Below are 27,495 nucleotides of genomic sequence, written 5' to 3'. Positions count from 1 at the left end.
TTTTAGAAATTAATTAATTTAAAAATGTACATACCTACATACCTAGAATTTGATTTATTTCATTGAATAATTAACAAACAAAAAGCAAAGATTAAAAAAAAAAGATTTTTGTTCAGTTAAAAAGTAAAATCGAACAAAATATTCAATAAAATGAGACATATTTTATTTCTCGAAACAATTCCATTTTGTAAAGACAATATACGAGATGGATGTATGAGGAAGGGTAGATCGAGGGCCCTCAGGAATTTGGTTCAGTTGAAGCTGCGCCCCCGCTGTGGGGGTGGTAGTGTCGGCGGACTGAGACACTTGCGCTTCCGCAGACTCTCCGTGGGACCCTGCGTGGGACGCAGCAATTGGCGAAAGTTAAAGGGACCAAGGTAGGAGGCGGGTTCCGTATTCTCCGGTTCCAGGGAGCCCGAGGATTTGGCCGATGAATTGGTGGACATGGTGAGATTGGGCGATGATTCCCGCGACGACGAGACTTTGCTGCGTGGCCCCTTCACATCGATGTTCAGGTACTTGGATATGCTGAAGTTGGAGTACTTGTGCTGTGGTGACGTGGACTCCGGCAGCGGTGGGCTCCTCTCCATTTGGGCAAAGGACGTTATATTTGGCCGGTAGACACCATTGAATTTTGCACCGCATGCCACATTATTCATGCAGAGATTTTTGCGATTCTTCACGAGAATATTTGTATCCCCGAACTTCCTGAAGACTGGAATTTTCAGCACTTTATTCTGCTTTGCCTCCTCATTCACATTTTGGTATTCGTGTGTCTGAAGGATGCGTCGTGATGCCACCTTCTGTGCCGGAAGTTCGGGGGTCTTTTTGTCCCGTTTCTCCTTTTTCGGTCGCTGATGCGTGGACTTATTGAGAAAAACCAATCCCAGGACATTCTTCATGTGTGTCTGCTCCATGGCCACATTGGTATTCTTGAGCTTTGTTGGTGCCTCCGTGGCTGCGGATGGGGGTGAATGGCGGAGAAGTTGCTTGAGGTCCGTGACAACGGGATTGGTGTTTGTATTGGGGCTCAAATAGCTGAATGCTGGTACAGCCTTAAGGTTGCTGTTGGAGATAAATTAAGAGAGAGAGAGAGAGAGAGAGAGAGAGCTTAAATTAGAAAACTTTTCCCTTTATGTCATTCACTATGTGTAAATTCTAAATTTTACCATCTCGCCAAATTTCCCAGCAGCCAATTTGGCTCTTTTGTGCAAGCGCATCATTAAAATTAATCATTCAGAATATTTTACAGAGAGTAACTATAGTAGAAGACTTTGCCATGAACTTACCTCACAATCCCCTTTAGCTTTCTATCTGCATCCGTTTGGAGTGCCTGCTGCCAACCTGGTGAGATCTTCCTCTCATTCCGCACCATCAGCACATCATTGGGTGGACTCTGAGCTTCACGGCTGTAGCTACGGCGTCTATAGGTGACAAAGAAAATTAAAGAATTTCATTATAAATGCAATTAAAATCATCCCAACATCGTCATTCCCACCACACCTATAGCATAAATGTTCCATTAAAGGGTGGAAATGATGTTAAAATTTAATAAATTGAATGCAAATTACAATCTCAACTTAGTTGAGCAATCGATACGCAATCCTTGTTACTAATTCCTTACAATTACTTCTAATTATCTTACAATTTTCCTCAATAGTATTTCCACAAAGCCAATAAATCATTAAATTTTAATAAAAAGAAACGAATTTAATGGAGACATAAACATGGAATTAAATTATTTATTCTATTTAATTGATCAGTTATTTAATTTTTATTTAATAGAATAGTTTATTTAAAACTTTTTCAAAGCTGCAGCAATAAGGTTTTGCACAGTTTATAAAGAAAAATCATAAAATTTTTTCCCCGGCGCCTCCATCTTGATTATTCTACTAGAAAATCTTGAAAGCTACACTGAGAAAAAATTTCAATATAATAAAATAATTCTTAGGGTTTCATTCTGCTAAAAATTTCATGTTTTCCTTAATTAAAATTCGAGAGTTGTTAGATTTTTGACATTCTGTGAAAAAATATTGTTAGAAATGAATTACAAAAGAAAGAAAAATACTTTTCAAAAATTTGTTTAAGAACATTGTAGTAGATTTTTTGAAAATCAAACTTTTATATTTTTTTCTTGAATTTTCTATTTGTAAGAAAAAGATAGGAAAATATTTTTAATAGAATTTCAATTTAACATTTTGTCAAAAAACGTTTGTTTTCTTACAACAAAATCAAAATATTTTGCTTTGAATTTTGACTCAAATTAAAACATCATAAAATGAAATAAATATTTTGACATCTTCCTATTTTACTGAAATGAAAGGAAAACACACGATTATATTTTCCATAAATCTGTGAAAAGATACTTAAGAGATTTTTAGAAAATTATTTTTTTTATTTTTTTGCACAATTTAGAAAAAAAAATAAAACTGTCAAAATCTTTCAATCTATTTTAGAGAATACCAAAAATCTTACAACTCTCAAATTGTAAGATAAGAAATGATTTTTGTCAGAATAAACCTTCAATCAATTTCATCCAATTTCATAATTTTTAAACTTCAATTACTTACTTTCCGAAATTTCCAAAATTAAAATTAAGATTATTGAAGCTCCACCACTTTTTGCGCATGTTTACTAAATTTTCTTTCAGTGAATTGTGCAAAATTAATTCTTTTAATTTTATCAAAGATTATTTTTATAATCTTTAACGTATAAATATTAACAAAAAAATTATAAAGAAAAATTTAATATAAAGAGTGAAAAAATCCCCTAAAAATAAGTAGGTATTAACCTGAAATTCCTAAGTTTTTGTTCCATACGGTAGAAAGGTAAGTCCCAATCTCCGTTCATATCATCCTCAAGCCAGACACTTTTCCCAAATTAAGCAAAATATTTAAAAATTTACTAACAAAACCGTTTAAAAAGAAATTTAAAAACAAACTTACTTGGTTGCGTCTTCACTTGTTGATCCATTGGATCGATTCTCCCGTGAGGGACGCCGATAGCGACTAGGTGCATCATCCCCACCCGGTACGGCTCCTAGGAGTCCTGGCACAAGTACAAATCCCGGTGGACGCTTGTAGTCTGGCGGGAATTTGTCAACTTCCTCAAGTCGAACAGGTGGCTTGTTGCGACGCAAATTCTTATGTATCTCCTGATTGAGTAGATGTACATTTTGCGAAAAGGAAATCAACTCCAATTGCTGATCTCTCGGCGTCAGGGGTTTCTTAGTGCGCACGCATTCGGCTTCGGTTCTTTGGCTGTGTTTCTTTAGTGTCCTGTAGAAGCGCTGCACAACACGTGATGCTTCATTCATGGACAATCCCTCACGCTGCAGGAGTTTCTGCGCTTCAATGCGACTCTTTGCATTGTTGAGAGCATGGCGTGTTTTGGACTCCATTTCGGCACACCAACGCTTCTTGCGGATGGTGTAGCCACGGAAGTAGCTCTGAATTACAACTGCTGCCTGCTCCTGATTCTCCTTCCCACTTTCGACGTCGTGTCGCTTCAATGGGCGCACATCACGCGTTTCCATGCGCTCACGGCGTTCCTTGTTGCGTCGTTCGCGCAACAGGGAAATCCGTCGTCGTGTTAGCCACCCACGCACGTGCTTCTGTAGCATTACTGCACTCGCAGACATTCGGCTCCGTGTCCGAAGGAAGCGAGTACGTGCTAACCAGCGTCTTACGCACGCTTGAACAATTATGATTTTCCTCACCTGGAATTAGTGCAAATTTTAATATCAACCATTTGGTGGGTTTAGGCTGAGAAATCTCACCTGTTCCTCATAGAGTTTCGAAAGAAACTCAACGTGATAGTATTTGAGGAAAACCTTAGATTTCCCGAGTGCCCATCCATCCATTTTCAGCCGTACCAGCAACAAGCGGCAATTCTCACGATTTGCAACGACTTTTTCATCATAGCCAAAAGCTAGGAAGCAGTAGCGCTTGAGAAATTCCGCAAAGGGGAAACGATGACTGAATCCATGCTGACGAATACGGATGGTTTCCAGGACTCCAGTATACCTGAGCTGTTTGATAACTTTAGGTGCTTCGAAGCGTTTTGACTCCTTTGCATCATTTGGTTTAATGCACCGAACAAATTGCGGGGATCCTGCTACCATTTTCTGCAGTAGATCCATCAAGGAGTACCGGAAGTAGGTGGAGACTGTTTGCTGAGCCCTCGACTGAGATGCCAATCCTCGTGAATTACAACGTTCCTGTGGGAAAAAATTCATCTCAAAACTTTGATCTCAAGACTTTAACAAAAGCAAGCTTACTTTAGTATCAGACTTGACGACACTTTGCTTGGATCCAGTATCCTGTAGTGCAGAGTAAAGATTCCCAGTCTTCGTAATCGGGCACTGGAAAAGGAATCTAACCATATCATAGGAGCTCTGTCGCACAAGCTGAATTACTTCAGACGGTAGGAAGTTCCTATTCTTCTCTAGGAACCCATCAGCTTGGTACACAACGCGTCCGGCAAAGTGATGAATTGCAAAACAAACTGCATCCGATTTTGGGCGGATGTAGTACTTATTCTTGACATTCTGATGGAATTTCTCAATCAGGGATCTATCCGTGGCACGTGGGAAACGACTCTCCTCATCCAGGAGAGCGAGCAGGCCAAGTGGACGACATAGAAGCATATCGAGGATGGGTCTATTGTCCGAGAATTCCACCAGATCAACCGGAATTCCCTCAGCCATGTACTCCTGTTGTTCCCACGTGAAGATGTGCTGATTGAAGTAGTACTGAATCTGCTCATTTGCAATGTTAATACAAAGCTGCTCATATGAGTTCTTAGGGAAGTTTTCAAAACCGAAAATATCCAAAAGACCAACAGCTAGTTGTTCGGGTCTAAAACAAAACGGAAGGTTTATCATTTAAGGTTCTTCATGGAAGAGGAAGAAGGAGATCAAATTGAAAAAGAGATGCTTTACCCATTAGGACGATGGTAGACAAGGAGCAGATTAATTTGGTTAACAATCCAGTCAAATAGGCGACCATAGAGCCCCTTAGCCATGGCATCCCTAGCAGCTGCTGCTTCTAGAACAGTATTGTTCCTCGTTATGGTCTCCCCTCGAGTTACAACGGAATTAGAAGTTAGAGCCTCCAGAAGATCGCTCGGTTCAACCCCAAGTAATTTCGATACTGTAAAGAAGATTACATTAATATCCGTTCGACAGGGTCTCCTAGGGCAACCACATTACCTCGATGCATTGGAGCAACATCAATAACTCGAGCTTTGTTGTCTGTGTTATCATTGGTGGCTACTTCACCAAATTCAAGATCACCCAAGTTGAGTATAGCTGCAAGGACGCGATTTACAGTGTCCAGTTCGTCGTCTCGAAATCCCAGGACCTTAAAGCTACCCTTAAGTTGCCTCCAGCGTTCAATATTCGTCTGAGCGGGTGCACATGTGTCTGCCAGGTACTTGTGTTGTCGCCGAAAAGCCTCATCTAAATGGTACTCAGCTAATCGTCCATCTGCATGGAGCCCATCGTAGAGGTAGTAGAAAATATGGAAGTTCCCCTCACCATCTGCCTGCTGTACAACGCGACTCTGTTCAAGGAGGTACACAGATATCCTTGCTCCTGTCACCCTCCCGCTGCGTGTCATTGTAAGTTCCAGGTACTTTCCGAAGCGCGAACTATTGCTATTAATACCCGTCCGGGCATTCCCGAAGGCCTCCATTAGGGGGTTAACCTGAAGAATTCTCTCCTCCAAATTCCTATTGGGTGCCTTACCCAGGAAGACGAGTTGCTTTAGCAGCAAATTTGCACTCTCCGTCTTCCCCGATCCACTCTCACCACTTATAACGATGGCCTGATTTTGCTTCTGATGCACCAATGCCTGATGAGCCGCATCGGCAATTGCATAGATATGCGGGGGATTCTCCGATCGTACGCTACCCATATAGCGCTTCTGGTAGCTACTACCGTACAAGCCTACATTTGCAAAAGGATTCACCGCAAGGAGAATATCCCCAATGTAGGTGTAGATTTGGTTGCATTCGAAGCGTTTCTGTATTTGCTCCGCAATTGCATCCTCCGTGAGGATCTCCAAGCCCGCAAGATCATCCATGTACATTTTTTGTGGTCTAGATTTGCGATCACTGCGCAAACGACCGTGTTTCGTGGTAACCTCCACACGACGGGGGGTCCTTCCATCGCGACGCTGACGTTGGATCTCCTGTTGCAGCTCTAGCCGGACTTTATCTTCGAAATTTGCAACAGCCTGAAAAAAAATGTTTTTAAAAAGAAATCATTTGTTAGTTTATTTAGCATAAAGAAATTATAATAAAAGATATATTTTCTCAAATATTTCCATAAGCAAACGTTTAGGAAGAAAATGATCACAGAAAGTGAAATTAATTAAAAAGAGAAAGGGCTTCCAATCTTCCCCCAACAACAGCAGCGAAAAAAAAATATTATAATAACCTCTTAAAAGGAATTAAATATAAAAACTAATTCCATATAAAGGCAGCATCATTTTTTTTGTTGATTTGTGAAGTCTAATCTATTAATGAATTAAATAATAATTATTCGAATTAATGGGCACTAATATGATATGGCAATTGTTATTATTATTTATGCTCTTTCGTGATGATCACACTGACTGAAGTAATATATAATTAACTTTCAGTGAAATTTCTTTACATGCAATAATTCACAGCAATTTCTTGATTGCACTTAATCGCAATTATATACTCTTTAGCAGATACTTGAAGATCCTTTACTTTTGCAAAAATATCTACCCCAAATTGCTATAAATTGTCGAAAATTTTCTATTATAGCAATTGGGTGATGATCTTTGAAATTATAGATAAATAGTGTCTTGGATGCCATATTTCTTATGCTAATTCCATGTGAAATTTTACGAGAATTCAATCAATCAATCCCAAAGACTCACCTTGAGAAAGGGATGTGCAAGAAGTTGCCGAGAGAAGGGTCTCTGTTCGAGATCCTTAACAAGGCACTCAGCAATAAAATCCACCAGCATTGGTGAATATTGTTCAGGTCTCGAGAGTTTTGGCGGTGGATTGCGTGGGATTTGGAAGAGTGCTCGCATGGGATGAAGATCACAGAGTGGCGGATCACCTTCAGCCAGCTCAATTGCCGTGATCCCAATTGACCACACATCGCAACGTGCATCGTAGGATTGATCGAGTTGCTGTTCGCACGCAATGACTTCCGGTGCCATCCAGTATGGGGTACCCACACTCGTATTCCTCCTGGCCATTGTGGCAGCCAAGTGGGAGCTCACCCCGAAATCAACAACCTTCACACGCGCATCCTCCGTTAGAAGGATATTATGCCCCTTCACGTCGCGATGCATGCAGTGATTTTCATGGAGGTAGATCAGCGCCTTCACTGTTTCACGCAGAATGTAGGCAATCTGCTGATCTGTGAGCTTAGCCCCGCGACTCCGCAATCCCTGAACGAGATCCGTCACAGAACCACCCGTGCACAGCTCCATTATAAACCACAGTTGATCATCTTCAATTGTAGCACCGCGACGCAGAAAGATCCCCGTGAAGGTGGGCAAATTGGGATGTTGAGACAGGTCGCGGAAGACAAGGAATTCCTCCTCAATCTCCTCAACATTGTCCGGAATATTTTCGAGCACCTTCACAGCCACCAATTGCCCGGTTTGTCTGTCTCTTGCACTGTACACCTCACCATACGTGCCCTCCCCAATTAAATCCAAGAGATCAAACCGATCTCCCGGAGATGGTAGCCGCGATATGTCCAAATGCTGTGAGAGTCCTGCATAAGACATCCTCTGGAAGAAGGAAAACAAAAAAAAATCAATAAAATACAGAAGAGCAGTTAAAAAGTCTAATAGAAATAAAATTTTTAGAAAACGATTCTTTTTTTTTAAATAGAAGATAAAATAAAATGGCTTAAGAATCGAATTTGATGAAGATTGAGATTAACAAATTAATTAAATTATCTAATGACTGTTGAATATTAAATTGTTTTGTTTTTAACGTTTTATACAATTCTAACGTTAGATATTTTATCCTTTCCTAACTTCTGCGGTTTCTCCTGTTTTTTTTTCTCCTCAAGCTTTTGTAGGCCTGATGAAGAAGGAACAAAACCGTTTGAAGCTTATTTTCTAACGTTCTAATGTCCCTTTTCTATAATATTTAACGTTTCTTCCCTGACATTTAAAGCGCATTTTCTAACATTTGACGTTCTTTTTACAAACGTCTGAAACTTAATTTTCTAATGTTTGACATTTCTTCTCCAACGTTTGTTGTTTATTCTTTTACATTTTAGGTTCCTTTATCAAACGTTTAATAGGTTTAATATCTTCTTTATGAATGATTTGACGGTTTTGCTGTTTTTTTTCTAATATTTGACGTTCATTTTTTAACGTTTGATGTTCTCCTCTAACGTTTAACGTTCATTCTCTAACTTTTAGCTTAACAACTATTTCCAAAATATGAATTACTTAGATCAAGCTCACTAATCCTATTCACCCTGTGCTTAATTCGCAATTATTTAATTACCTTCTAATGCTATAAAATTAATTTATTTTCAAAATAAAATACAAATAGAATTGCTTATCATAGAAACATTAGCATTTTTTATGCTCGTTTCGTGCTACAATTATGAAAAAAAAATCATGCATCTATTAACACAAAAACTCACGGATTTTTTTTTTTCAAATTACTTCTGTTTCCTATAAAATCATTCAGATTAAACCAATAAATCTTATTAAAAACCGCTTGAATTTATTTTTTTCAAATTTGGACCCTTATGTATAATTTTTTTGCTATATGTTTATGTGGAGTGTGCAGTTAAATGAGATGGAATAAAACACAGAGTTGCAAATGCGATGAAACTTAATAAATCAATTAGCTCATAATTCTCAAGATGATCAAGATGAGTGTGGTGGTATAAAGAAATCGAACAGTGGTATAATTCCATATACAATGAATGGAAAGAAGAAGAAAACCTTCTTTCCGCACTGAAAACTCCCGCGCGGAGTCTTTTCGAGAAAGAAAAAAAGAGTACAAATCAAGACGCATTTTGACGCTTTTCTCGCACTCACCGGTTGGAAAACTCTCCAAGATTTTTTTAAACTTGAAAATAAACTTCAAATCTTGAAAGAAAATTTTTAGGAAAAACTAATCAAAAAAATGGCTACAATGCCCTAAAGATAATGACCGATCCATGGTAAGGTTCACGTAGCACTGCCATTTGTCGCCAAACCCTCCATTGCAGCTTCTTCGATTTTTATTGGACAAGAAGAAGATCATTGGGTGAAAATTGGAATTATATATGTACAAGTGAAATTTGGAAACTTTCCTCAAGGCGCAGAGAGTGAGAGAGAGTAAATTTTTTTGCATTAATTCGCAACGTTTAAGATAAGGAAATCCGATACTTTTGCCTGATCCTTGGAATTCAAAGGTGAAATTTCAATGCAAATGCCCATGAATTTACCATTTAGAGGTGATTTCGATGAAATTTTTAAACCACAAAATGGTTTTTTGATTAAAATATGGGTGAATTTTTGGTGTTCTCGTGGGGTTCGTACACTCAGAGAAATTTATGTGCGAAATTTGTATATAATTTGCACACAAAAATTACAATTTTTCAGCTATAAAACACGCCTTTTAGGAGACGAACCAACAATATGAAATTTATTATACGAGTGAGAGAGATGCTTGGCAATTTTATAGCATTTAGAAGGCGATTTTTTTAGCAAGAGTTTAATATTTGGCACATAGTCTATGTTTATTTTTTTGCTAAAGGAGTTTATTCGTTTCAGTATGGGTCAAATATAATAATTTAAAATGCTTTTCATTTTGCAAAATAAGGGTTTAATTCTTCAAAATATAAACTGAAATTGAGATAAAAGATTAAATATTGCGTAGTTAAGACCAAAAGAGTTTATTTAACTCTCATGGACGTAGCCAGGAAGGTATTTTGGGCGTATGAACACTCCCTAATAAAAAATATAGGAAATTCATCCTTTTCAATTTATGCCAAAAAAAAATTATTTTCATGCTAAAAAAAACATTTAAAATTGAGATAAAGTATGTATTTTAAAACTTTGTAAATACGTTAGAAAAAAGAACAACAAACATCAATCATCAGAAGGAAAGATCACGTTAGAAAAGAAATGTCAAAGGAAAGCACAAAAGCAAACCTTTAAAAAGTCAAACGTTAAAAACGAAACGTCAAACTTAAAAAAAAAGAATTGTTAAACGTTAGAAGGAATCATCAAGCGTTAGAAAATAAACGTTAAATGGTAAAAAAGAATATCAAACGTTAAAAATATGTCAAGTTTTAAAAAAGAAGCGCTGCAGATGTTAAAAAGAACGTCAAGTGTTAGAAAAGGAACGTCTTAAATTAAAAAAGAATCATCAAATGTTTAAAGAAAAATTTTGAAACATATTTTAAATAAATCTTTAATTTTCTAAAAAATAAAAATAAAAAAAATAAAAATAAAAAATAAAAAAAATTGTAAATAAATAAAAATAAATATAAATCTTTAACTCATGTAAATGCCGCTATTTTATCGAACCTCATTGTAAAAACATTTCACCTTTTGACTCTCAAGACTTTCCTAAGAGAAGGTTTTTATTCATCGGGATTCTTTCACAGAGATAAGACTAAAATTATGCATAAATTGAATGATTTTTTCGGTGTTGAAAATATACCGCGTGTGTGGTATAAGAAAAAGTAAATTTAAATTAAAGTCTTGCATCCAGTATTAATAATAAATTAACAAAACCTTTCGCCTTTTCCCCATCTTCTTGCATTTAGCGTGTCTTTGACCGAAAAAAAGAGCTTTCAGTATGTTAAACTTAATGCCATACATGCATATTATACACAGCTTTTATAATTAAAGACATTTTCATGTTATGGCTAGAAGCAATTGAATTACATATTAGCGATTAATTTATGCAATGTTTTCTTTTCTATATTTTCCACCTCTCAAAATAAAACTTTTCACTCCCCAACAGCTAATCTACCATCACACAAAGTTAAGGTATTTGAGCAAAAGAACTTTCTCGCATTCGAATAATTTTCTTGTGCGCCAATCCTTGATGATATGGATGGAGGGGAGAATTTGCAAAAATATTGTGCTCCATCGCAAAATTGTATGTAATTTCTATGCAAATCAATCATGGTGTGTCTTCGTCAATAAAATTCCAATAAAATTTCCAATTGATTTATAAATTAGGTTTATAATTTACACCAAATGTGATTTTTCACTTTGACGGAGGCATTATCATATTTTATAGAAACCTTTTAATTCATGCACCAATGAAATTTATTAGCAAATTCATTTCTGTCTCAATAGCTTTTATCGTTCACATTAAGCTTCTTTGCATGGGAAAATACGGTTGAAAAAAAAAGATTTATTGATTTGAAAAATGTTCCAAAATGCAAATTAAATGTAATTTTTATGATTCCGTTGAAAAGGGAAGACAGTTTTTGCATAAAATTAGAAACATTAATTTGCCACTGATGCAGTAAATTGTTGGTATTTAAAAGAGCCACCATTTAGTAGAAACCTCTAAATCAATTAGAAGTTCATGAGCACATTAATTGTCTGGAAAATTCAACTTCAAGGGGGAAATGCACTCAAAATGAGCAATTAAAATTAAATTAATTGAGAAAACTGAGAAAACTACTTCCCAGGAGGATCTCTTCTGTCTCTCACTCTCTAATTATGCCTGATTGTCAATCAATATTCCAGAGAAACTTTTATTTTCCCCACAAATATCGGTTGTGGATTTCATTAAAATACCTTTTTTGCTTCTAAAAATTCGTGAATTACATTAAAATCCTTATCTTGGATATTTTTTTAATGTGAATATTCGTTAATTTGAATTTATAAAATTTTGTTTTTTTCCTCCTTCTCCGTGAGTCCCATTTCGGGCTCCAAAATTTCGCATTAAAATTAATTTGGATACGTGACTGATAACACAGTATCACATTAACGCTGATCATTAAAAAAACATAAAGATTTTTTTGCAATTAAATTGGAAACTAATGAATTAATGAAATATTTAAACATTATAGGTATCAATCAACAAATTCATCGAATTGGAGGTATTTGTGGAATTAATAGAGGTATTTAATTGAAAAGAAAAATGAAAGAGAATTTTTTAATGGATTTTTTTTTCAGAAGAATCAATTGCAAAGAAAACCTTTACGAGGGAAAGGGAAATGTTGTGCTCAGAAAATGCAAAAAAATATATTAAATTTATTACTTTTCTTTCCCCCTTGATAGTGTTCTTCATCACCCATGGAATGCAGATTACTTGCGGCGGGGAAGATGGAAAGAAAATGCAAATAAATCCTCAGCTAAATAGACCAAATTTTCTTTAATCAACTTAACGCTTGCTTACCCCTTTGATTGATGATTAATTTCTCACAATGAATATCCATCCGAAAAGTAAACAGATGAAAGAAATTTTTTTTGCATGTACCAAATATTCATTTGGTCAGTTTATGCAAAAATAAATAATAAATTCATAAAGCCTTCAACCTCATACAATTCGCATCAATTGTGATGAGGCGTCGTTGCTTTCTTTCAATATTGCTTTTCTTTCTTTCTTCACCTCATGGCTTTTGGGAGAATTAGATGGGTGTAATTAATTAAAAAAAAAGAAACACGTGGAGTCTTACCTGAAGCACCTGCACGTGACAAGGGGATTGCAAGGGGGAGAATGAGGCGTACATATGAGCTTACACTTGAATGCATTCTTGGGACTTCCTCGTGCTTGCTAAATTCACTTCACAAATGACCGTGAAATGGTCTCTGAGGTGCAGATAAGATGGTTAAAATTTTTCAACAGATTGGGGACGAATTTATTTTAAAAAAAAATTTTTCTTGAGAATTGTGCTTTATAGTTGCATGGAGCTGTCCAAAAAATTTTCTCCCAAAGATATTAATCAACATAGGGGAACTAGGGGTTAATTGAAAATGTTACCTCACAATAATTGGAATAATTTTGCCAAAAAATGCATTTTAAAACAATGAAGGATACAAATTTAACCCTTTAAGGACCATTAGATTATATACTGACCAAACGTGAAACATGAATTTTCTTTAACCCTATAGAGAATCTTTGACCTTTGACTTTAATTTTTTCTCAAAAAGAAAATGATTTTTCCAAGTTCTCTTTCAAAGAACTTAAAGTAATGGAACTTCTCTGCATAAAGAATGTAAAATTTATCAGGAAATGTTAAATTCATTTCAATTCTGTAACTATTAAAAAGGCGCAAAAGTCAAGCTGAAGGGTTAAAAAATCTGATTATAAGCATGAAAAATTTTCTTTGAAACCTTTTAAGAAAATTCAAAATTAATTTAATATGAAAAAAAAACTTAATCTAAAACTCGGCTTGCATTATTCCATCCTCATAGTGTACACTTATTTTGTAATTTAACTATTCATCCAGGTTATGCATGAATTTCTCTGTACCTTTGCGCAACAATTTCTTTGTAACATAAAGTGAATATTATTTTAATTTGATGAGGACAATGCCACCGAAAAAAAGAGTTCCCATTCAATTGACACGTCTTCCTGCTTCATTTCCACATCTTTTCGGCCCACGACGGACAAAACGAAGAAGAAAAAATTAAACAAAACGTAATCTTCTCCGGGTGGTGGTTGAGAAATTCAATGAGGGTCTCCATCATTAATTGAATAACACCCATCAAATGGGAAATGATGTAAGAAGAGATGGAATATCATTTAGCTTATATCACATTTTGGGGGCAATTTGTTTTAAAGACACTGAAATGGAATGATGAGAGAACGTTCAAAAGGGTATAAGTGTCTCCAGTCCCTTTTAAAAAGGGTTCTGAAATGGGACCTGAGGTGAAACCTGACCAACCTCCTTTTTCTCACGTGAAAATACTCCCACTTAAAAAGGTGCTTTTGTGGCTCCATCCTCTGTAAAGGTGCCAAACGTTGGATTTGGGCCGATAAAAATTCCCTCGCATTCGGCCGTGACATTCAATTTATATATTTTGTTCTGCACGAAATAAAAATGTTTGTAGGGCATTCCGGGGGGCCTCACCCATTTCTATTTTCCGTTTTGACTTCTCATACAACATAAGCACCCCCTTCTTCGTGTTTTTGGGCGCGCACACTGAATATGTGTGAAATGATGAAGAAATTGAGGAAGTTATTAATTTCCGACTCGCATTTTGGAGGAAATATTTTCAACACGCGCTGATAACAAGTCCAAATACAGATATTTAATACACAAACCTAAATCATTCGCTTTGGAATTCCATCGAGTGGAAAATTCGCCTGAATTGCGATTTTGCATCAATTAAGAATGTGTTAACGATAGGCATATAATAAGCAAACTTCCCATGTTCCATTGAAGTCCGCAGGTGTAAAAAACACCAAAAATATTGAGCTGAATAGAACTAAAGCCACGCCCCCATTTTAGTTTTTTTTCGTTTTTTGTTAAAGCACGAAACATATGCTTCACTGCTTTGGTCTATAAATTTTAATTTTCAAAAAGGGTATAGATAGAAACACTAATGCATGTATTCAGCTTAAAGGGAAATTGAAGTACAATATGGGCGTGGTTCTTTGTAGTTTTGTATAAAATTGAAATCTCAGTGAAACATGCAATCTTTTTATTTTAACCCTTTCGCGTTCACATATGAAACTTTGAAACATTGAAATAATCTGTCTATTTATCACGATATTTTTTTTCTTTGGATTCTCCTATAGGATACTTTTTAGATAAAAAGTATTCTATGAATTTTTCGAACTAAAGAGAATAAAAAAAGAATTTCAACGTAAAAAAACAGTTTATAAAACATGGAACATAGAAACATTGAAACATAAGATCGTTTTATCATGAAATTTATTCTCCAGATGTTTTCAGAAGGCATTTCTCAGCCAAAACATCTTCTTGACCTCACCTTAACGTATTTCCAGTTTAGAAAAATAATTAAATTTCATTCGAGAAAATGAAATAATTTCAAGTTCGTATCAGCTTAACTCAATGAATGCGAAAGGGTTAATATGTATTCGTTGATCCCAAAGGTTCTCAAGATGAATTTTCTATACTCCAGTTAATGATTGAAAAGCCACGTTTATTTTTTTCGTCAGATAAGCTTTATTTATTAGAAAAAAAACTATTTTAACTCTTCCCATATAGAGTTACAGTCGTGTCTGCGTAGTAGGACCGTCGTTAAAAAAAGTTCTCCGCGGTAAAACGGCTTCAGAATAAGGAAATTTTCTTCCAGAGTGGGACAATTAGTACTATTGGGAAGGCAGGAAACTAATTGTCCCACTCTGGAGGCTAATTTTCTTATTCTGAAGCCGTTTTACCGCGGAGAACTTTTTTTGACGACGGTCCTACTACGCAGACACGACTGTATATGTTATATATTTTTCTTCCCATGAAACATAAAATCATTGAAACATTGAAAACTTCTTTTCTGATCTCTTTTACACTCAAAATCATTATTTTTATTCGTTTATGTTGCATGTTATTTTATATGACTCAATGTCTCTTTAAGGGTTAACCATTTAAGAACATTTGAGTTAAAAATGATCTAAAATTGAAACATTATATTTTCAAGAATTTTTTATTTCAACTAAATTATCCAACTAAAAGCTCGTTAAAAATTGTTATAGAATAATCAAACGTTTCAATGTCATTTTTATGTTATTTCTCGGTCGTGAAAGGGTTAAATTCCGCCAAAAGTAATTGCTTAATAAGTTAGGCATCCATTTATAGTTAAACTAACATTAACCATCAACTCATCTTCATCAAATAATTAAGCGTGCTGTCCTTCAAAGTGTCAAAAAATAGTGCTATGATCATGGTTTTTAGCTGTTATTCTTTCATTTTTTTTTCGAGCGAACTTTCACGTTGATCTTCACCAGCTTAATTTGCAAAACCATTCTCAATATCAGGGCCTCCCATTTCGTTAGTTTGCGTGAGTGCAAAAAAATAGCGTCGTGATTTGCGAGAGACGGGAGTAATGGTTCAGCTCGTTAAATTTTCATCGCACACATTAAAGAGGTAACGAAAGGGAATTAAAAGCAAATCTTATGGCTGTGTAATTTCTTCATTAGCCCCAGTCGCGATGTGGAGTTTGGGATGCAAATGTATATGGAGTTTCCAAATTGAATTAAATTGCAAATTATTATTTACTTATTAAGCATCAAAAGGGAAAGAAAAGCACCGGAAATGGGACACAAACACGAAGATGGACAGATGAATGGGCAGCATCACGTATGGGTTTCTCTCTTCTGCAACATTATTCCTCACAAACCGCTCGGACTTTTCAATCTGACTCACAATTGCGCAACGGTCACCATTTTTCTTTAAATTAAATTTTGAAATGTCCACAATAATGGTGGAGAGAGAAAAAAACATGAGAAGGAGATGGTTCCGCTTTTGGGTGCGCAAATGATTAAATAATTGATTGAGATGGTTTAAGTAAAAAAAAAATTGGAATTGCAATTGGTGGTTAATTTAGCATCAAATGGGTGGATTCATTAGTTTGCCTGACAACAACCATTAATAAATTGAAGAGAAAAAAAAAAGAATTGCGCGACTTGAACTCATTTCACTGCAACAGAAAAAACTTGCATTTTCAAGAAAGATCATTATATTATATTATTTTTTTGCAGGGATTCATTTACAACAATTTGTCGCATTTATTCCATTTATTTTCCCTGGTAAACGTCACAGAGACATTTTCTTTTGCTTCTGCAATGGATTTCAATGGAAGGTGCTAAAAGTGTCAATTACCTAGCATGAACGTGAGATCAGAAAAGTGTAACGAAATGTGAAATTTATCCAATTTTTCTTTCTTCACCGTAACACTCGAGGGCAAACACCAATTTCCACTCAAAAATATACTTTATACTCAATTTTTGTAATTGGATTTCCCTACAAAATTACCCATGACGATGGTATATATGAGAGATTTCTCAGTGACAGTTAATGATTACAGTTTTTTTTTTTTGAATCTGGGGACAACAAACTACATAAATTATGCGTGATCTATGTGCAAATCATTGGGGGATCAGTGAGGTTTTTCTTTGAAAATTTTCATGTTAATTTCGAAGCTTCAAAAATGCGCTTGAAAAATAATATTTAAAATAAAATAATTAACCCTTCGTATGCCAAGCGCAAAATTCTCACTCATTACTTAAGAAGGTCCGATGACCTACCTCAGAGATCTTTTGCAAATATAGAATAAGTATAATTATGGGTGTAAAGTAATTTTTATTGACCCTTTACTAAACTCTCTTTGATGAGTCTCCTGTCCATGTCATTACAAAATTTAATTTGTAAAATGTTAAACGATTTTTTAGAAAACATGTTTTTATTCATTTTATTTAGGGCACTGCTTGAATTGTAACGTCTCAGAAAGTTTCAAAGAATCAAAGAACTCATTTCTAAATAAGAGAGTAGAACACCTCGTACCGAGTTATTGAGTAACGATTCAATACATAAGTCTGGCTTACAGAGGGTTAACTTTCAAAAATTAAGAACAATCCTTCAAGAAAAGAAAATTGATATACTTTCAAGAAGTTTTTAATATTATATTTATTTTAGTTTCTTTAGTTTATCATAACATTTCCTTCATGCCTCATCAACTTTCCACATTCTTCATCTTCAAGAACATCTCGTTGATTGACTTTTATGTGTTTTTGAGATCTCGAATACTGCCAAATAAGCTTTGAATCCACTTCTTCATTACCTCCAAGAAAAATTCTTGCAATGAAAGCAATGAAAATTGTTGTGAGAATTCCCAGAGGAAGATAGTACAGGAAGGATATTCTAAACAAGAACATTACGTCTGATCTGTAAAGAAAATTCCGCAAATTCATTTACCTGGCGCTAAATCGTGAAGAATTCGTTGAATTTTAATTTACAAACCCTTCAGTTTCTTTAGTTAGATGAGTTAGATTTTGATTAAGTTCTAAATTATCCAAATTCATGGTGATGTTAAATATTTCGGAACATCCTCTGTATTCAATTGGCTTTATATCAAATGCTAAGCTTCCATCAGCAATGGCCTTACTTGCTGAGAAACAAATCCATCCCACAAGGAAGATACAGGAAATACCTCCAATAAGAGCACACTGAAAGAGACAATCCCATTTTTTTTAAAGACTTTAACCCTTTAAGGATCTTTGAGAAGTAAACTAATACCGTTCCATTGATAGAAGGGCAGAAGATACCAAGAACGAAGATCCCAAGAATTGATGAACCTGTGATACTTTCAATTCGCACGGCAAATTGTCCGATTGTATCAGTTTTTTCGGCAATTGTTATCAAAGGAATCGTACTGAGACCAAAGGCAACAACAACGCATCTCATGATTAAACCCTTTGCACGATTTGATAGCCTTACGAAGGGTTTGCAGAAGTCTTCGAGAACAACAGCTGCCAGGGAATTTAGAAAGGTCGAAATGGAGCTGAGTGAGGCACAGAACATCCCACCCATGTAGATTCCCATAAGACTGGGAAGTGTATGCGATAAAAGCAGGACAAGCAAAGGAAAGAGTTGATCGTATTCATCAACAATTCCTGCAATTTTTGGATCACAATGCCTGAAGACTGTTACAAGGAGACTCCCCCCGAATACTCCAATGACGAATATCATACAGAAGAGCACAATGTAAATCCATGTAGCTCTTCTTGCCTTCTCAAGGGTGGGAAGAGCAAGGCATCGCTGTACAACAAGTTGATTGCAACAGGAGGTAATACACATGCCTCCAATAAATATAGACCAAATTGATTGACGAAGTGTAGGATCGGGATTAAGTCTGTAAAGATATTTAACTTTTAATCTATAGCAGAGGTTTGATCAGGGATTGATTTAAAAAAAATACGTTGGAAAAATATAACGGTCTGTGTTGTAGTTCAGTTGGAAGATAGCTTTGGCTCCTACTTCCTTCACCAGATCTACGTATCCTTTAACAAGGACAATGAAAATTGCGCCAAACATGGCGATACTTTGGAAGACATCTGTCCAGACTGTTGCCCTGAAGCCTCCCTTTTGGAGGAAAAAAGTTTTTTAATTTTTGTTTTAAATTTAGAACTCTGAGTAAATAATTACAATGCAAGTGTAGGTTATGACTACGACGACTAAGACTGTACCAGTGATTTTAACATCAATCCCTGTGACTGAAATTAAGAATTAAATAATAAAGTTTTGTGAAAAAAAGAAAACAGCGGAATAAAAAATATAAAATTTACATTGTTTGAAGGATAGGCACGGCATGTAAAGCAGGATAGGCATGTAGAGTACAGCAAGAAGAATAAATGATGCCGATCCGAATATCCTAACACGTCGATCAAAACGCTTCTCCAAGTAATGGTAAAGTGATGTAATTTTGAGTCCATGAAAAATTGGTAACATGAATTTGTTGAAAAACCAAACAGCTGCAAATTGGGGGAAAATGTAGAAGAAAAAGCCCGATCCATAGAGGTACATTTCCGTTGAAAAAATCAAAAGACCCAAACTGCTCAGAGAACTGGCCAAGATGCTCAAGCTTACAGGAATCACCGTCATTCTAAAATGAATTTTTACGGTTTTATTCGTTCGATTGATGGAATTCGATTGCCACATAGAGGGCGTTTTCTTTGAACTTTTCTACCGTGGCATTTCGATGGCTCAATTCGTGCTTCATCAGGCATTTTATCTTGAAAATCTTTGTCAATATAAGTTAACAAAAATGATGAAGAAAATAAGGAAAACCATCAAAGTGTCGCGCAAGAAAAGTATTCTTTGATTTCTCCATGTTGCAAATCGTGTCAAAGTACAAATCTTTAAAAAATATATATTTACTTTCTTCCCGCCATTAAATATTCCAATTCATCACTTGTCATTCCTCTTCTTTTCCAACTATGGTACAAACCGATGCCCATCGATGTAAGAAGCATTGCAATCACTACACTGTAATCAACTGCAGAAAATACATTTTGAAGATTATTTAACTCATTTAACTCAATCATTTTGCAAGGAAGACACGTAAAGGTTAAAGTAAAACAGAATAATGAGAGCAAATGCTTCAATGTTTTTTTTTTCGTTTCATCATTGAATTATACTCACAATTTCATTCACATGTGGTTCACGTATTTGTCATAAATTCTTATCAATGCATTTTGAGTTTTAGAACTTCAGCACGATTTTTCTTTTTACTAAATAATATTTATTGGTTTTTCTTCCTTTTTCGACATTTATTCGGATTAAGACTCAAAAGAAAAATGAAAATATACTGGAAAATATCCGGAGCTTTATGAGACAACCCAATATATGATTTAGAATAGAATAGCCGGGACATACACGTTACGGAATAGGTATTATGCTTCATCTGCATATGCTTCAAAGAAAATTAATTTACTGATTAATTTACTTTTATTTAACAATTCTGACCCTTTTCTTAATAACGAACATTGGATAATACATAAATTATATATACAAACAGTGTTACACAAAAAATAGCTCGCACATATTAACACATTTAGCAGCATATAACAGCATTTTTTTGATAAAAGTTGCGCAAACATTTGGGTGCATCAAAATGGCAAAATTATTATAATGCTTTGTGTCCCATATTGTTCCGGGTATTCATAAGAAATTCGGAAGATTTCGTAAGGAACTGAAAAAGCTAACAAGAAAGCGGAATTATTCATTTTCAATTTTTATGATAAAATAAAAAGCTTCTTAACCCATTTATGGCGAATGTTCCATTTAAACATGGGAGATTAATTTTCTAGGGCATCTTTATTTTGCAATTCTTTTCGGCTATTTCATTCCTTTTTTTCTTTAATAAATATACGCGAACTAAAAGAAATTAAAAAATATTATATACAGTTTCTACAAGATGTTGGAAATGGGTTAATGAAATCAATATCAATGTTGCTCTTCAAAATATTCTCAAAGTAAAGTCAATTTGCGTTAAAAATTGAGCTTTTAAGGCCCACAGAGTTATTTAGATTATGCAAATAATGGGTTAATTTCCCTTTGAGAACCATTAAAGACTGATGAGCTTTACCTTTACACAGATAAGTAAGAAAATGTGACACTTTTGCAAAGTTTAAAAAAAAAGAAAAAAAATTCCATAAAACTTTCATTCACGATGGATCATTTTTTTTCTTATTTTGGCCAATAAAAAAACACACTCAAGCTATCTCCCAATGTTTGTTTTCTTTCACATAGCAATTAATTTAAAGGCGTTTCACTAAATTCTCCCAAAAAAGCCATGAGAAATGGCATTTGCACAAATAATTTGCACAAGTTGATAACAAACGATAAGGTTTTGTGTATTTTAAACGACAAATTACTCCTCATCTTGCTTTCGATTGAGAAATTTTCCATTCAATTTATTTGTATACATTTCATTTTACTTCTTTTTTTTTTGCATCACCGCATGGGAGTCACTCTCCTAACTAACAATAATAAACCATCATGTTGCCACATAGAGAATCATCGCATTGCTATTGTTCTCGTGGTCAGAAAAATGTTTCCAAGAGAGCAAATCGCGTTCCATCAGCATAAAATGATCCATTTTTTTCACCGTGCACCAGCCCATCGTGCACAATGAAAATGCTAATTCCCATTATTTTCTACCATCAGCATCAGTTTTTCCCTTTGCGCTTATTTTGTTCTTTTTTTCGTATTACCTTTTTTCTACGCGGAATGTGAGTGGCAGCGAAAACAATGCTAAACTCCAGAGATGCTGCGAGGAAAAAAATTGGTGGATGATGAAACTGGAGAATGAAGACTTTGAGGGATTTTTGTTAGACAAAGGCATTATTTTACAAGGTCCGACATTTCCTCCCAGTTTTTTTCTCCATTAATTGCATGAAGCATATGCGTCTTTGACAGTGGAGACTAATTATCAGTTTCTAGAGTATAAGTAGAGTATAGCCCGACTTTGCATAGATATGTGATATCTATCTTATCATAATAATCACAGCCATTATACCATTGACGCACATGCTGCGAACGAATACAAGAACAAACAGCACCAAACAAGTCAACGAACTTCGGTGCTGTGTATATCTTCCAGTATATCAATTATTGTATCGAATAGAATTTGATTGTAATTAGGTATAATGGAATGAATAAAATAATTAATAATAATAAAAAAAAAAGTATAATATAACAGCATTATTATACAATTTTCAATGGCAATCTATTAAAATTATCACAGATAATCGCAGTGAAAGAACTAAAGAAATCATTTGCTTCTTATTTTAATATCAATCAAAACATTGACGCACATGCTGCATACGGATACAAGAACAATGATATACAGTAGGGGCGTGGTCTTGAATTCTCAAGAACTAAGCGCTAATCGTAATGAAAAATAAAGAGTCTTTTGCTTCAAAAGATAATACCTATCGAAGCAATGATGCATATGCTACATATGGATAAGAAAATGATAACATTCAATATGGGCGTGTTCTTTTTATTGTACTTAAGCCAATCTATTTATGAAAGAAAAAGAAGTTTGATTGATTTTTAATTAAATGTTTCTTTGCATCTTTATCTCTTTTAAATAAATTAGGTTTTGCATAATGATTTTCATGAGATAATGAAGATGAATAATCTCCTTTCCAATTAGAATAATCGAAATAAATCTAATGTAATTTCAGAATTTTTCCACATGAAATAATTGATGCAATAATTAACTAACTCCACTCCACCCTTTCTCAGTTCACTTGAACCACGAAGAGCATTATTCTTCTTCCTCAATAAAATGCATTTTTTTTACATTCTAATCGTATAATCAGAATGAATTGAAACATAAAATAATTCTTCTACTCAAAGCATAATAAATCTTTAAAGTAAAAAAATCGGAAGAATGAAAATTAAGTGTAGAGTGTAGAATGTTCAGTGCGAATGCACTAAAATTAAAATAAATGGTTAGTGAATTGGTTATGAAGAGATTGGAGAAGCTTTAAATAAGTATATGTGATTAAGTTGAAGAAATGATTGCTTCACATTCTCAGGTAATTCATCATGTTTCTCCCTCCGAAGATGTTTATTTGGTGTTTGAATTTATTAATTTAATAATTTTATAGCCAACAATATGCCGAGTGAGAAGTTCATTGGTCTAGTTTTTCTCTTCTTCATTTTATTTTATTATCTATATAATAAAGAAAGGTCTGTTTGTTGGTAATCTTCCGTCGTGTTCGGCTATACAAATCTACACCGTTTGACCGATCGCGATGAAATTTGGCACAGAGGCTCCTTATAACAGGCGGTTTCGAGTGGCCGTATCCATTTTCCCCCCGAAGCCCCCCTTCAGGTAGCCTCCATATAACTCTCATGCAGTTTTTGCGAATTTTTGAATTTGGCGCCGGAAATGTTGTATGAAAATGATTTCTTCTCTTTGCAAATTTTTCTTTGGGATTGATAGGTGTGCCCAATCATACTTATAAATCATCACAATTTTTTCTCTCTAAAATTTGCGCGAAGCGCAAAACCCCCCGCGAAGCGGGGCGAGGAAAATTGGAGCGAAGCGACAATTTACCTCGTTATTATTATATTCGAGAAGCATCTTTTGTGCGGCAGCCAAAGAATTATCTTTCAAAGCAATAAATACAATAAAAAAGAAGATGAGTGAAAAAATCTCTCAGCCTGCAATTAATGTGTCTTTGGGAGCATTTTTTTATTATTGTAGAGCTATGTATAGAGAGACCCTCCATGCCCACCTTCATTGCTGTGCGCGCATCTCATTTATATTGGTGCCCGCGTACAACATAAGATTGGTGCAAGATATGGCGGAGAGAATAAAATCTTTTGATTGTACAACGAAAAAAAAAAAGAGCACAAAATGAAAAAAAAAAGCTTTTCTTCACTAAATTTCATTCTTCGCACTACTTGACGCTTTAATTCCAATTTAAATCACGCCGAGGAGAAAACATCTTCCAATTAATTTTCTTCCAATTGTATAGGGTCGCATGGAAATGAAGATCTCCCTCGAGGATGGAGATAAAGTAATTTTGATATTATCGTCATTTAATCACAGGTTTTTTGTTTTCAAGGTGAGATCACAACATGTAATGCCTAATCAAAGGCAAATTAGTTGAGAATTTTCACACTCAAACAACCCAGAGATGCAATGAGAGTGTCATGACGAAAATTCCCCCAATATCTGCGGGATTGCATGTAAAAATCCATTAACGTTTGTTTTCTGAAAATACTTTACATTCACATTTTGCACTAATTTTTTTTATATTACACACTTCTTTCATTTTGATGAAAAAGACTTTCTTCGTGGCACGCCATCATACGAGATTCTGCAATTAAAATCATTTGGTATTGTATGGTAAAATGCCACAATACTATGACTTTTTTTAAATAATAAAACTCTTCATTTTATGGATTTTTTTGGACAAATAAATTCTTTTTTAAATCTCTTGAGATTCAAGAAATCCGTGTAAAAGCTTCAGAAAATTCTTAAAATTCAATAGAAAATAAACTCATAGCTCTTAAATCATGCTATGTTAACCCTGACAAGCGTATTGGAATTTTATTTCACTTTTATGAGAAATTGAATTTCATTTTTGATTCTTTTCAATCTTTTCTACAATTTAATGTGACTGGGATGAAAAATCTTGGTCTTTTAACCAAGATTTTATTTATTATGTTTTTTAGGACAAAACTGGACACACTAGCAAATTCCTATTGAAAATTTAAGCAAAAATAAGTTAAAAAATTAAATTAAATGTCAAATGCAAAAAAGAAACAAAACTTCCTTTGAATTTTGATTGGTAATTGAATTTAAACTATAATTTACACATGCGGGACTAAATTGGCCAATGGGACCACATGATTCCATTCATTTTAGCTTTTTTGCCAGAGTTTTGAAGCTATAAAAGCTATAAAAGCAACTTTATCACTATTCTTCTGTGAAACCTTTAAAGATTTTGATCATTTAAAATTAATTTCACTAAAATGGAAATAATAGAAAAATTTGTTGTCCTTAAAGGGTTAAGAAAAAACGTTTGAGTTTGAATTAACTAATAAACCTCTATGTAACCTATATCGTTTTTCTTTCTCCGTTCCTTTAAACAAAATAAAAAAATATATATTTCAATTATAGGTACTAAATAATTTGAAACTTACGCTACAAAGCCACGCTAATGTCTCTATATCGAGTAAAAAAAATATAATTTTATGTGATTTTATTAATAAAATCATAAGCCTCCCACTGAAAAAGATTTAACGCTACGCTATTATCTCCTCATGTGGCTTTAATTTAATCATTTTTTCATGGAATGTTGCCATCAATCTCATTATACATTTTTTTTGAGAAATTGTACAAAAAATGCCGAAAGGAGAATATAAAAAATATTAACGAAAAAAATCATTTCCAATGCTAATGGCAAAAGGGTGAAATCCATATCATATGTTTCAAAAAAAAATTGAAAGGCGCAAATTCCATGAGAATTTTGTAATTATTTCCCTCAAAACATAAATTTTGTGTCAGAAAAGTATTTGAATTATGTTGTTGACGTCATTTAGGAATTGAGAGGTATTTTGCAAATTAAATGGATGTCCCCTTGATGATTTAACCCGGAAATGTTCATTCAAATTAACTTCATTAAAAAGCGAGTAAAAAATATTCTTTCTACAAAAGTAGGAGAATAAGTAATTTTTCCGTTAAAAATTCTAATCTTAAAATAACGTTTCAATCTTCAATTTGAAGCATTTTTAACAAATTAGGCTTAGACTAATAATTTAATTAGTAAAAAATATTGATTTTTATACATCACAAAATTAATACAATATTAATTTACAATTCTTAACATAACAAAAGCCAAAAATTGGGCCTTATTCAAACCCTTGAAATTCGCTTAAAATCTTGAAATTTCAAAAGAAAATTCCAAGATTTCAAGGTTTTCTTGGTCGCTAATTAGGCCCATTTTTTAAAAATTAATTTTACTAATTAACTTTATTAACTCGATTTAACGCTGACCTTAAACTAATAATTAAGATTTAAGGTAAATAACAAAAATATTCTTAGGCATATCCCGCATATCCGGGTTAATATTCTTCAATTTAAATTAATCCATTTTCTACGAATTTAATATGATACCCCGTTGAGCGTAAATTAATCGAGTATATTTTACCTAATTCATCTCTTTCTTTGGTAAATTATGTTTGGATTTTTTTCTTCTTTTTATTTGGTACAACGAAAATAACCAACCATTTTTATTTTAAATCAAAGATTCTATTGTCGGCAATGGGTTAATAAAACAAATTTGTACTAAAGCAAATAAATTCTAAATGTGCGTTCCAATTCACTCGTGGCGAGACTTTCTGCACCACGCCTTAGAAAAGAATCTTATTGCAGCAGCCAGACCATCTCAAAGAATATGGCTCGTGGAACATTCTTGGACGCTCTGGAGTGAAAAATTTTTACTTCTTTCGTTGCACTTCATGGTCAAAAATTGGATTGAGAGATTTTTTTCTTCTCAATCGCTCGCTTCCGCTGAATTGAATCATTTGCGAGATTTATGGTTAAATTCCTTCTTGCACCTTATGCAATGGAAATTTAGAGAGTTGAGTGCACGCAGAGAGGTGTCATTGACCAAAAACAGCAAATAAATGTATAAAGAAATATTTCCCAAGCGCGATCTTAAGACAATATTGTGAAAAAGACTTCTCAAAGTCACAACATGAAGGTGGTCTTTACACCGAGAAGTCTTCCATTGAGAGATAAGAACCCGTGCTAACGGGAAGAGTGGTTTTCATTCGCGTGACGTCTCACGGGGAAGACGAAGAAAATCTTGATCTTGAGAACATTTGCAAGAAGTAAAGAATTTTATTTATTTAAAATGCCAAAGAACATGCAACGAATTAGAACTCTCACAGTTGCAGTTATTTGTTTTTCCTTATTTTCATAAAAAAAAAAAACAAATAAAGAAAATCCACGCATTAAGCAAAAAAAAATTCAAAATAAAAAATTTAACCGAAAAAACACCAAAAAAAAGTCTTGAGACCTCATTAAATAAATCACTTCGGTGGTCTTCTATCGAGGTTAAAGTAGTTTCGGACTTGTAACTCACGTTTTGAGTGCAGGTGAGTCGAGTAAAAAAAAGAAAATTAATTAACAATATTTTCAGGCACCAATTAATCTCTTACCGCGGCAAATAATTCCAGGTGTGAGCTCGTAAATTTTTTTCTTTTCGGGGTGTTAGCACAAGAACGCAGAAAATTTGACGATACTGGAGTACTTCCAGAATCCTTCTATAGGCGCACTATCCTGAGCACAGGAATTCAATCACATGAATCACTCTGCATTTTTGCCACGAGCACCAGTCACAAGAATTTTTTTTTCGTTTTAATTCCTCTTTTGAAATTTTCTTCTTACAAACTTTACGAAGGAAAAAAAAATATTCACTTTCTTTAGTTAGAGGATTTTATGTAGAGGCACTTCTGAAGCCCTACAAATGATTTACTTGACCACGAAATGAAATCTTGCAAACGACTCGAGA

General features: G+C 34.4%; 2 protein-coding genes across 4 annotated transcripts; both read right to left on the bottom strand.

The window, feature by feature from the left end:
- Positions 1 to 135: 135 nt before the first annotated feature.
- On the bottom strand, positions 136 to 27,495 carry LOC129795832 (myosin-IIIb-like). 3 transcript variants are annotated; one of them, XM_055837327.1, is made up of 11 exons: positions 27,143 to 27,495; positions 6,915 to 7,787; positions 5,213 to 6,239; positions 4,943 to 5,153; positions 4,280 to 4,859; positions 3,779 to 4,219; positions 2,946 to 3,718; positions 2,792 to 2,869; positions 1,290 to 1,424; positions 1,170 to 1,203; positions 974 to 1,065 (listed from the first exon to the last, which is right to left on the bottom strand). In XM_055837327.1, the coding sequence occupies exons 2-11, from the start codon at positions 7,782 to 7,784 to the stop codon at positions 1,057 to 1,059; spliced, it is 4,158 nt and encodes a 1,385-aa protein (XP_055693302.1). In that variant the 5' UTR covers positions 7,785 to 7,787; positions 27,143 to 27,495; the 3' UTR covers positions 974 to 1,056. The 3 variants fall into 3 exon arrangements, with proteins under 3 accessions (XP_055693301.1, XP_055693300.1, XP_055693302.1); XM_055837325.1 differs by lacking the exon at positions 1,170 to 1,203 and having other exon boundaries at positions 148 to 1,065; XM_055837326.1 differs by lacking the exons at positions 1,170 to 1,203; positions 2,792 to 2,869 and having other exon boundaries at positions 136 to 1,065.
- On the bottom strand, positions 17,590 to 20,039 carry LOC129794477 (sodium-coupled monocarboxylate transporter 1-like). Its single transcript, XM_055835228.1, has 7 exons — positions 19,826 to 20,039; positions 19,234 to 19,550; positions 19,094 to 19,161; positions 18,867 to 19,030; positions 18,185 to 18,800; positions 17,909 to 18,114; positions 17,590 to 17,833 (listed from the first exon to the last, which is right to left on the bottom strand). Exons 1-7 carry the CDS (start codon positions 19,990 to 19,992, stop codon positions 17,590 to 17,592), a joined length of 1,782 nt encoding a protein of 593 aa, XP_055691203.1. The 5' UTR covers positions 19,993 to 20,039.

The sequence above is a fragment of the Lutzomyia longipalpis genome, chromosome 4 (genome assembly GCF_024334085.1).
Source record: "Lutzomyia longipalpis isolate SR_M1_2022 chromosome 4, ASM2433408v1".
Taxonomy (NCBI): Eukaryota; Metazoa; Arthropoda; class Insecta; order Diptera; family Psychodidae; genus Lutzomyia; species Lutzomyia longipalpis.
This window is presented reverse-complemented; position numbering and strand designations above follow the sequence as displayed.